Genomic DNA, 12,515 nt, shown 5'->3' on the forward strand with positions numbered 1-12,515 from the left:
ATTTTATCGTTATGTTGATAAAAGGTATAAATTTATACCTTCTCCTAAACAGAGTATAAAATGAAGCACAATCTTAAGGATGAGATATACCACCTTATCCCACTAACCTTAAGATTATTTTATCCCATCTCCCAGATGGAATAAATTAGTCCCGAGATTATAATTCTGGAATAATTTAGTCCGCGTACCGAACGACGGGATATTAAGTTTTAATTTGGAAAGTGGGAGCAACCAACTTAAGGGATATTAACAGTGTATTACTTCATGAAAATCCACAATTGATACGGACGAAACAATAACTGAGGTCTAAATATTTGGAACTTCAATCGCACGTGTAACACATAATTCATCTTTCGTCTACTTTGACCATATTTTAATGAGAAAATGATATTACCAAATACCCTATTATAATATTAGTTGGAAATGAAATGGGAGAAACTAAATTGAGTTCTAAAAGTTTGAAACATTCAACAGTCAAGAATCCAAATGTCATTTTTTCATCGTTGAAACAATAATCATTTATATACCAAGAAAATAAATTGAAATACTTCCTCCTCATTCCAAGTCAAAGTAGATATACAACAACATATCCAGTGTATTCCACAAGTGGATTTTGGGGAGGTTAGAATGTACGCATGCCATATTTCTACATTTATGGGGTAGACAGGTTATTTCCGATAGACCCTCGGCTCGAAAGAAAAGAAAAAAATTAAAAAAAAAAAGAGAAAAAAGAAAATAAAATAAAGGATGTGTTATGGAAAAGAGAGTTAAAAATATTAATATACAAAATAAAATAGTATGAGAAGGATGTGAAAAATACTTTAAAAAATAGTACTTACTATGTAGGTTTCTCAATTCTCAACCTCTTTTAAGATGTAAAATAAGAGAACAATTGTGCATTTTAATTCTGAACAACATTTAGCTATTGTAGCACGTAAAATATAATGAGAACCATCAAAAGAATTTTCAAAATATTGCTGAATCTGATAGGGCTTCATCCTCTTGCTTTTTTTTTTTCCTCAACAAATGAAAATGGAGAAAATGTTGGAGCCAAAAAAAAAAAAAAAAAAAAAAAAAAACACGTGAAGCATGACAAATAAAAGACAGTTGTGTTGTCCCTTTGGGGATATTTAATAAAATTGAAACGATACAGAAAAGATTAGTATGATCCTTGCATAAGGATGACTCGCACATATCAAGAAATGGTCCAAATTTTTAAAAAAAAATAAAAAAAAATAAAAGACAGTTGTGGACGGAAATTTAGTTAGTCAAAAGTACAAGGACTGAGATGCAAAACTAGAGGGAATCTATTCGGCGATATTCCATTTTAGCATTAAATATAACTAACCATAGTTTGGTACGTTTTGACAAAAGAACCGGACTGTGGAAAAAGAAAAAGGACACAGGACAGTGCCACGTGTTCTCTTCCTATTGGTTATATCGTTTAACATGTGAAAATAAGATGCAACACCTTTTACATATGGAGAAAAGTAAATTTGTCTTCTTCGTATTACAGCACTTTTTACTTTTCTTTTTTGAAAATCAAATTGACTTTTTACTCATTTTTACTCGTGCTGAACAAAAAAGATTTTACTGCTGTGGTACGTCTGGTTATTCCTTGATGGTCCACATAAATCGTATCAGTATGCCTAACAGTCTATGAGTATGCCTAACAGCCTAAGTTGCGCGGATTCTTACTTTTATATCGGATTTTTCAAAAATACACTACTTTTAAAAAATCCAACACGCATCTGTTAACATTTTTGGAGAATCCGAAAGAACATAGCTAACAACTACCACCAAGTTCCTGCACGCTTAACCAGAGTCTCGGGTTCGAGTCTCGAGTATGAAAAAAGTCCTACTCCTTCTGTCCTAATTTATGTGATACACTTACCTTTTTGGTCTGTCCCAAAAAGAATGATACATTTCCTTATTTTTGGTAACAATTTAACTTTAAACTTTACCTTTCACGTTTAACGAGATGATCTATAACCACACAAATATCTTTAGCTTATTTTAGACCACAAGATTCAAAAGCATTTTATTTATTTATTAAACTTCGTATCCAATCAAACTATATCACATAAATTGGGACGGAGGGGATAGTAGGGAGCGCTTCACCCTTTAATGGCCTTATGCGGCGCAAATTCAAATTAATTAGAACCTAATACTAATACCAAACACCAAGAGAAAACCAAAAAAATATGTCCAACACTTTATATCCTAACTTTATTTTCTGTTGAACTACTTAATGTAACAATTGTAGTTACAACAGCTGTATGCATTGGACTGTTGCAGGAAAAAATTGTTGCACTTGTAAATAAATTTAACCTGCCTGTGTTTCTCTCGTAGAGGACTTGAAGCCAACTTAACCATAATACTGATGGTAATAACAAAGGAACTAAGTGAAAACGAAGCTTCCTAAAAATAAATTAATGGGGAGAAGAAAATAGATTCATCATCAGATGTTAAAGTTCTGATTACTATTTACCAGGATTACGGTTCAAGACAGTGTGACGACCAATCGTAGAATTGTTTGTGTAACTTATAGGTCACGAGTTCAAACTGTGAATCAACCACTGATACTCGCGTCAGAGTAGGCTGCCTACATTACACCTCTTGAGAAGCAGCCCTACCCGCATTCTGTGTTGAGGCAAGATGTTCCGTGCATCGAACTGCCCTTCTAGGGTTTATGACAATGTAAATATCTCGTAAAGAACAACAGCCATTAGTACAAGAAGGCTGCAACATACATATTTACAGCAAGAGTATCAGAATTGATTAGCTTCCACACAAATGAAACAAACAGGTTCATCTCTGACTCTCTGATGTATATTCCTATTCTAGAAGCCTTGTTATAGCATCTCATGAGAGAATTACAGTGCTTCGGTTACAGAAGACAGCAAAGACTTAAATGAAACAAATTGACTTGCAAAATACAATTTTGGATATAAGCACCTTCGAAAATAAAGCTAGAGAATTGATATTATAGTATAATTTATCATGAGATGTATCTATCCTGCTGCTCCTGAAGAAGTCGTGCAGAAGACTTTGCATCCAAGTACAATGAAGTCACTTCGTCTAGATCCACCTGAAAAAGTGAACGGCTAAGTAAATATCTTCCGGAGTTTCACAAAGGCAAATGATAAAAAGAACGTGATCGGCCAAAGTACCTTGCAGATTTTGTCACGACCATTCAATTTGGCAACTACACTGGCTGGCGATAGCAGCTGAACAGCATGCCTGACAAAGGGAAGAATGGAACATCAGTTACTCAGAATGTGCCTACGTGATGCCTAAAATTGGTGAGAAAATTCACTACAACGTAACCAAGTTGCTTCATAAATGTAACTTCACAAGTTGTTGCATAATTTCAGTTAGGAACTAAATTGGACCAAATATGCCCTAACGTATGCATGTAGGTCCAAATATGTCCTTATTAATCTTCTAATCACGATCAGTCAAATATGTGCGAAATAAGGGCATTTTTGGCCCAATTAAGTAACGGCAGGGGAATGGGGGCCAAGCTATTAACGGAGGGCAAAGTTGTGAATTTTGCATACTCTAGGGGCATTTTTTAACGCTTTTCTGAATTAAAAATGATTTGACATCTGGATTTATATAAAAGAAGAAGTTAAACCCGACCTTAAGGAAGCTTGTTGTCCGATCTCTCCCAAGTAAGCAAGGCTTTCTTCATCTATCTCTAGTCCCTCCACCTGAGCACGTATCGCTAAAATCTGTCCAGACACTCCCAAAAAAAACATTAGTCAAGAAAATGTAATGACATTGCACATGTTCAGGTTGAGATCAATAAGTCATAGAAATGAATGTTGAAGAAACTAGCCCGAACCTGTATCATTTCAGCTGGACCATAAGTTTCAGTTCTGACGATCACCAACCGATCTAACAAGTCAACTGGAATGCCATGTGGACTAGTCATATCTGTTCCTCTGCAAAGAAATACATTTGTCAATTTGTTAGTGACAACTGAGTTATGTCATGCATCACATGTATCAATACATACATCTGAGGTGTCTACAAAGCCAAAATGGGGAATCCATCAAGTAATTACGTTCAGACTTTCATACATCTCACATTTCTTGCAGTTTAAAATCTATAATTACATCCCTCATTATAAGCATGTTTGATATAGAAAAGTGAAATTAGTCCTGTTCCACTTAGGGGTGTCAAATGGTCGGGGAATTTGGGCAGGCCAAAATGGACAATGTTAATTAATGGGTAGGTCAATGACCTGCCTAAAGTTATTTGGGCAGAATGAGCTAAGAAACTGGTCATAACCCGACCCGCTCAATTCTTACCAAGTTTTAGTTTCTTTATAATTTGTTTACGTACCTAATAAAACTTTTCTCCATGGGTATATATAACATATAACAAAATCTTTTTATAAAAAAATGACATAGTTTCTCATTGGTCAATTGGAGCTACATATTAGCCCAGATTTTAGATGAGCTGAATTGGGCTGGTCAAAATGGGCTAAGCTAATAAATGGGGGGTTATTACTTAAATGGGTTGAGCGGGTCATGTTTTCATGGGCTAGTTTTGCCACCCCTACTTCCACCGATATAGAATAGGTTTAGCAAACATTAGAAGCATCATGGAATAATTAGGACCCGTTTGGCCATGAGAATTTCACTTTTTCCCGGAAATTTTTCACTTTATTTGGAAATCAGCATTTGGCCATGACAATTCCAAATACAACTTTATTTGAAATTGTATTTGGAATTTGGAAAAAACCTAAAACCTTGTTTTCACTTTTTTTCACTTTCACTACATTCAAACAACCAAATATTCTTTGCAAAAACTATAAACAAACACAACTCCAACTTCAAAATTCCAAAAAAAGTGAAAAATATTTGGTTTTCATGGCCAAACGCCTACTTAATAAGCACTTCTTTGAGCATGCAATTATTTGATGTATGATAAAATGCAGCTAGAACGCAAATTTCAAAAGCCCCAGAATAACGATATCAACATAATGGAAACTTTCCAACTTGATGAATTTTTGAATGTTGGTTTAGCATAAACACTCATACCTGACAGTACAAATGCCTCTGTTAGTGGCAAAAATCACAATTGGAGACAGTGAACTCTCCAACGCACGATTCAAGTACGAAAAGCATTCCATATCAAGCATATGAACCTGCCAAAACGTTTTTTAAATTAATTAACCGGAGGTGGGATGTGGTATTAAATGGATTTTATTTATGAAAATTCCCCATTATAAGCACGATCGTGTCGAATGAGAACGAACCTCATCGACAAATAAGACACCAGGAACAAGCTCAGCAGTACCTTCGTCAACATAACGATTGACAACCTACAGTGAAATAAGCCCATCATAACCATTATGCTAAATATTAAAATTCACAGTCTCATACACACTTCATGAAAATATCCAGAGTAGCCAATTGGACAGTAATCAGCATGCATGAAGCAGCATGAATTTGTACGCATTCATCCAGAGGACTGCTCACACCAATAGATCAGAAGTACCTTGTTTATCTCTTGTCGCAACTTGTCAGTAATCTCGGTTTTCCTAGGTTTCATCATTTGACCCATAAGGGACAATATATCTTGTCCTCCTTGTGGTCGTGCATTTGCAGCATCAAGATCATGCAATGTAACATCCTGGCGGAAAACAATACTGCAGTAAGTACAGAAATCTTTGTTGTTCGGCTTCCCTCACAAAAGGCCATTAAAGTAGTGATATCGTTTTGTCCAAAACAAAAATGCAGATACTTGGAATTGCATATTAGTTTGTATGTTAATCTCACAAGTGAGCAATCATGGCATGTAGGGATAAGCAGAAGATCTGATGTACAAAAACTAACTAAATAAATATTGCAATTAGGACACAGCTGATTTCATCATAAAAATTCTTGCGTCAAAAGCAGGTACTTCTTGGCTGCTTATAAACATACCACTATATTAGGTTGTTAATGCCATGGACTATAATACCTCTTCCAATTACATCCTTCAAATCCAGGAGCCTCAATTCCTGGTCATTGCAGTATCTTAGAAATCTGTTTCCTCGCTCCTCCATATTATTTACAGATTTTTTTTTTATAGCCGTTTGTGTCCGGGTCAGCTTGCGTGCACCTCAACTAATTCCACGGGGGTACCTGCTACCTCCCACCAGCACAGGTACCAGGTAACTCTAACCACCAAGAAATCACCTAATGTTTTTTTGACTCCGCTGGGATTCGAACCTGGGAGGTTTCAACCCACTTCATTGACCACTAGGTCACACCCTTGGACGCCACAAACTATGATCTATAATGCACCTATAATAAGGATATTTCACGACTAAGCCATAGAACAAATTAACTATTTGGAAAAGAAGCACAACAATCAGCTACATGTATACAATGCCAGGGTAATCTTTATTTATGCCATAGCAAAACAAGAAATGAGACGAACCTGGACTATTTCCTTCTTTTTGTGAACCTCTCCTTTAGGGAGAGGGACATACTCCTCCGCCTCAAGATCAAATTCTGTGGCAAAAGCATCACTTCTGCCCACTCTTTTAACTGCTCCACTATTTCCTTCAATGTAAATGACATCACCAACAGCTACCTGCACACATATCATGGAAGCATGAAAAAAATGGTCAATCTAGTATTCAAAAGTCTGATGTTAAAAAGAGGGAACTATTGTATTTCTTCATTATCCTATTTATCAAACGCATTAACAGATTTGATACTTCACTGGCAGATATGTTGCAGACACTTACCTTCTCTTTAATTAAGGCATCATATATTGTAGGGTCAAGCTTCAACTGTTTGGTACCTTTCACAGTTTTTAACCCAATTATAACATGGCTAATGCTTTTACCATATCCACCTGTCACACTCTCACCCTCTTCTGGAGATAGTTCAGTCACCTACATTTAGAAATTTTAAAATATGAAGATCAAAGTCACAACGCATCAAAACTAATCATCACAAAATTATTGCATCAAAGACAAGAAATGCGATAGACTATCTACTTGCCTCTCCTTCATAGACTTCCTTATTTTCTTTGATACGGAGACCAATAGCTCGGCGGAAATTTTCCATTAAGACCTCAGTTTTTTTCACTTCTGATGAATACACTTCGGATCCAACCATCGGGCAAAATGGAACCTGCAACATTAAAGTCAATGCCACCAGTTATGATAATCTAGGGTCGCTAATCCTAATAAAAGTAATATAGCCTGTTTGGCCAAGCTTCCAAAATCTGCTTATTTTAAAAAGTGCTTTTCGAAAAAATACTTTTGGAGAGTAGCAGCTTGTGTTTGGTTAATCAATTTGAAAAATACTTTTGCTAACATCAGAGCAACAATTTATGCTTCGCTAAGGCTTCAAAATTGCTTCTAGGGAAAGCTACTTTTTTCAGCTTCTAAAAAACTACTTCTGCTACTACTTTTTTCCTAGAAGCTTGGCGAAACAGGCTATAAGTAAGCTTCATATCAACAAACAAGGAACATTTACAATGCCCAATCATCCCAAATATTATCAAGGTCCAATCAATCAACTGCGCCTCAACCCTAAGCTAGTTACGCTTGGCTATTTGAACCATTGAAACCTTTATATGAATTCCACTCTATTTGAGCCCATTTCCTTCCAATACTAGTAAATAAAGCTTAATAAATATTATCAGTACGATAAAATATAAGTATTAAATCTAGAACTAAAAAGAGTATAAAGAATGCACCTTGCTTCCAAGTTCTTGTGCTATACCAAGGGCGAGAGCTGTCTTTCCCGTACCAGGTGGACCCGCTAGCAGTAAAGCACGACCGGCCATCTTCTTTTGGCGTATCATATCAACCACAAGCCCGCAAGCTTCTCTGGCTGCTGCCTGACCCACAAACCCAGCTGCCAATGGTAGTGGTGTCCCATTGGGCTACCATATAACACAACATAATCATGTTTTTTTTGTGATGAAATAATTGTTTCAACGTAATCATGTTTAATCACCCATTTGTCAGCAAATCAGTACACACACATGAAACTTAAACATGAAAATGCAAGAAAGTTTTAGCCTTTTAGGTAACTAAAGAAGCAGCAGAAGATTAAAACTTCAGGGAAATATGGCAGCCAAGCACAAAATCCCTCAATGCTAAACTCCCAAAAAATCTCCAAGGAAACGGGTATTAAATAGTAACCAGAGACGAAAAGGGGTCGGGTAAAACCAGCACAAGATAGCAGCTTTATGCAAATTTAACACCAAAACTCAAAAGGATTACTACATCCACAGCCCCTTAAACTTGTTGGTAAATTCCATTTAGACACTCGAACTACGGCTTGTTTCAATTGAGCACCTGAACACATGATAAGGTGTTCCTGTACTTTTTATTTAAATTTTAACCAAAATAAATATGTTATCTCCTTTAATTATAGACATCACTTACTGAGAGTAATGCCTATAATTAAATAAAGTAATATATTGTAAGTGTTGACTTATTTTGCTTAATGTGTAGGGATGGCAACGGTGCGGGGAGGGGCGGGTGCGGGGAGGGGCGGGTTTCACCTCATGCGGGGTGGTGCGGGTTTGTCCTTTCACGGTGCGGGGCGGGTTAAAGCAATATTTTGAGAATCCTGTGCGGGGCGGGGCGGGTTGTGGGTTACAAGTTTTAAGACTGATTTCCTTGGAACTATGAGATATTTTAAACGCAAGTTTTCCATGCTCCTTGAAAATAAAGTTCCCTCTTACTGTTTTTCAATACAGTAATCTTGTTGAATTAAGTTTTTCTATTTTTTCATTTTGAAAAATGGGAAAAAAGAAAAAAGAATGAAACAGAGCTTTTAGTCCTCTGTTTTATGTTTGGAAATTAGCTCTCTGTAAGTTAGTCAAGTAACTACTAAACATGAGTCAAATTTAATACTGTAGCTATCAAAATTAATCTGTCTTGGTTAGTTGTTGAATGAAAAATAATTCTTTTTTTTTTTTGGATATTTCATCTCCAAATGGATCAAGCTTTAGTCCTCTGTTTTATATATGGAATAGGCTACTGAATGTTCGTAACAAAGAGTGAAAACCTACGCGGGGCAGGGCGGGGCGGGTGGACGCGGGTATGTTGCGGTGCAGGTTAATGCGGGTGAAAATGCAATGCGGGGCGGGTGCAGGGCGGTTTGAAATTTTGCGGGTTGAGACAGAACCCACACTGCACCCGCCCCGCCCCGCCCCGCCCCATTGCCACCTCTATTAATGTGCACTTGAGAACACCCACAAAAGCTTTTCTGAAATTTGAAGAAAAAAGTGCTAACAGGAACACTCATCATGCATAAATCATAGTTCGAGTGTCAAAATGAAATTTACTGGCAAGTTCAAGCGGTTGTCTATGTATTAAGCAAAACTCAAAAGCCCACAAAACCAAACATCAAATAAAACAAGTTAACCCAAAAAAAATCCTAATAGCTCTAAAAAGTAGACGAGCCGAGTAGGGGTTGAGCAGAACCAGCACAAGATTGCAGTTTTATGCAAATTTAACACCAAAACCCCTAAACCCAAACACCAAACACCAAATTTGAGCAACAAATTTCCTAAAAGGTCAAAAATAGTAGCCAGAGACCAAGAGGTGGTTGAGTTAAACCACCATAAGATATCAGCGTTACGCAAATTTAACACCAAAAACTCAAAAACCCATAAACCCAGCACAAGATAGCCGCTTTATGCAAATTTATCACTAAAACTCAAAAACCCATAAACCCAACCACTAAATAAAAATAATAACCCTAAAAGGTAAAAAAAAAAAAAAAAACACAGTGAAAAAGGCGAAGAGGGGGTTGTGTAGAAGTGTAGAACAAGCACAAAATAGCAGCTTTCTGCAAATTTAACACCAAAACTCAAAACCTCACAAAACCAAACACCAAAAAAAAAACACAAATTAACCAAAAAAATTCCTAAAAGATAAAAAACAGTAGGCATAGGCAACTAGGTGGTTGAGTTAAAGCACACAAGATATCAGCTTTATGCAAATTTAACACCAAAACTCAACCCCATAAATCCAAACACTAAATAAAAACAACTAACCAAAAAAATAAATATCCGTAAAGGGTCAAAACCAATACCAGATACAAAGAGGGGGTTGGCTAGAGCCAGCTCAAAGATATCAGCTTTATGCAAATTTAACACCAAAACTCAAAACCCAAACACCAAATAAGAACAATTTAACCCAAAAAAAATCCTCTTTTTTTATAAGTAACCCCAAAAATTTCCTAAAAGGTCAAAAACAGTACACAAAGGCCAAGAAGGTGTTGAGTTAAACCAGCACAAGATAGCAGCTTTATGCCAATTTAACACCAAAAATCAAAACCCCATAAACCCAAACACCAAAATAAAAAAATAAAAAATAAACCAAAACAAATTGCTAAAATAAAACAATTTAACCCAGATTTTTTTCGTACAAGGTAAAAAACAGTAGACAAAGGCCAAGAGAGGGGGTTAACTTAAACCAGCACAAGATATCAACTTTATGCAAATTTAACACCAAAAACTCAAAAACCCACAAACCCAATCACCAAATAAAACACAAATTAACCAAAAGAAATCCTAAAAGAGCAAGAACAGTAGACAAAGGCAAAGACGGGTTTGAGTTAAACCAGCACAAGATATCAACTTTATGCAAAATTAACATCAAAACTCAAAACCCCATAAACCCAAACACTAAATAAAAACAAATTAACCCTAAAGAATCCTAAAAGATCAAAAACAGTAGACAAAGGCAAAGAGGGGGTTGAGTTAAACCAGCACAAGATATCAACTTTATGCAAATTTAACACCAAAAACTCAAAAACCCAAACACTAAATAAAAACAAATTAACCAAAAAAAATTGCTAAAATAAAACAATTTAACCCAGATTTTTTTTTTCCTACAAGGTAAAAAAACAGTAGACAAAGGCCAAGAGGGGGTTAACTTAAACCAGCACAAGATATCAGCTTTATGCAAATTTAACACCAAAACTCAAGAACCCACAAACACAAACACCAAATAAGAACAATTTAACCCAAAAATTTCCTTTTTAAAAAAAAAGTAACCCAAAAAATTTTCTTTTTTTAAAAAGTAACCTAAAAAATTCCTAAAAGATCAAAAATAGTAGACAAAGGCCAAGAAGGGGTTGAGTTACACCAGCACAAGATATCAACTTTAATACTCACAAGATATCAACTTTATGCAAATTTAACACCAAGACTCAAAAACCCACAAACCCAAATACTAAATAAAAACAAGTTAACCCAAAAAAAAAAATCCTAATAACCCAAAGAGGGGGTTGGTTAGAACTAGCACAAGATAGCAGCTTTATGGAAATTTAACACTCAAAAGATATCAGCTTTATGCAAAATTAACACCAAAACTCAAAAACCCATAAACCCAACCATCAAATAAAAACATCTTAACCAAAAAAAAAAAAAAAAAAAAAAAATCCTAAAAAAGGTCAAAAAGGGTAGACAAAGGCAAAAAGGAGGTAGGGGTAAAGGAATTAAATTACCTCAAGACCAAGGCCTTTAATGTGAGTATGTGTTGCAATTCTTTGCTTCTTTGTGGTTGATTGTACCTCTTCTATCCTCATCTCTTTTTTGTTATTCTTTGTCTGGGGTTTAAGAGAAGCTTCTCTAATGGAGGCGAGACTCTAGAGTGAAGGAGGTTTTGAAGAGAGAAAATTGTAATGTGCTAAAACAAGCCCAGCTTGTGTTCAGTTATTACAAACAAACCCCCTGAATTCCAAAAGAAGTGCTACCTGGATCCTTTTTGGCTTCTTTTTTGGCTTTTTCTTTTTGCCTTAGGGCCAATTGTACCATCTCATCAAAAGACTAAAAAAGAAAGTAATTTTCAAGAAGAAATCAGATGTTCTGTTCGTTTTATTTTTAAAACATACAACGATAACGTACCAGTGAAATCTTACAATGTGGGGTTTATTTTTAAAACATAATTTTCCTATTTAACAACTGAAAGGAAAGTACAAGTTAATGTTTGAAAAAAATTGATTAGCTAAAGTAATTTTTTTGCTTCCCAAATAGTAATAATAAGATAAGGAGAAAAAGAATGTGTATTAGTTTTTGTCTAATACTATTACATTTTCTGTTGACAAATCGTACATAACTTTTCAGATTTTTTTTTTTTTTATCAGATTTGTGTCTATATTTCTCTTCTTTTCTTTTTGTCCTTACATCAATATGGTAAAAATATATGAATCCCAAAAAGAAAAAGAAAAATCTGCATCGAGCAAATGTATGAGTCAAGAGATAAATCTCTAGCCTTGGATATCCATATAAAATAACGACGAATATCCAATGCAAAAATACACATTATTCATTTCTTTCAAATCAAACGAATATACTTTTCCGAGAATTTTTGCACCACAAATAAAAGCTACTAATAAAGTGACTGCAATTTCGTAAAAAGACATCAACATTCATTGTAAAAAAAAAAAAAAAAGTGATTTGCTAAGGCTAAAAAAGGACATCACAATTTTACCATGATAACTCAAAGTTCCAACAGAATGATGAACCTT

General features: G+C 35.3%; 1 protein-coding gene and 1 non-coding gene across 2 annotated transcripts; one reads left to right on the plus strand and one right to left on the minus strand.

The window, feature by feature from the left end:
• Positions 1–1,114: 1,114 nt before the first annotated feature.
• Positions 1,115–1,217, plus strand: LOC132065839 (U6 spliceosomal RNA). Its single transcript, XR_009416812.1, has one exon. It is a non-coding gene; the product is annotated as a U6 spliceosomal RNA (small nuclear RNA).
• A 1,511-nt stretch (positions 1,218–2,728) lies between these two features.
• On the minus strand, positions 2,729–11,601 carry LOC132065326 (ruvB-like protein 1). Its single transcript, XM_059458661.1, has 12 exons — positions 11,493–11,601; positions 7,717–7,905; positions 7,014–7,145; positions 6,755–6,904; positions 6,442–6,597; positions 5,515–5,649; positions 5,273–5,338; positions 5,055–5,161; positions 3,851–3,950; positions 3,646–3,737; positions 3,174–3,243; positions 2,729–3,091 (listed from the first exon to the last, which is right to left on the minus strand). Exons 1-12 carry the CDS (start codon positions 11,571–11,573, stop codon positions 3,002–3,004), a joined length of 1,368 nt encoding a protein of 455 aa, XP_059314644.1. The 5' UTR covers positions 11,574–11,601; the 3' UTR covers positions 2,729–3,001.
• Positions 11,602–12,515: the final 914 nt, after the last annotated feature.

This window comes from Lycium ferocissimum, chromosome 7 (genome assembly GCF_029784015.1).
Source record: "Lycium ferocissimum isolate CSIRO_LF1 chromosome 7, AGI_CSIRO_Lferr_CH_V1, whole genome shotgun sequence".
NCBI classification, from domain to species: domain Eukaryota; kingdom Viridiplantae; phylum Streptophyta; class Magnoliopsida; order Solanales; family Solanaceae; genus Lycium; species Lycium ferocissimum.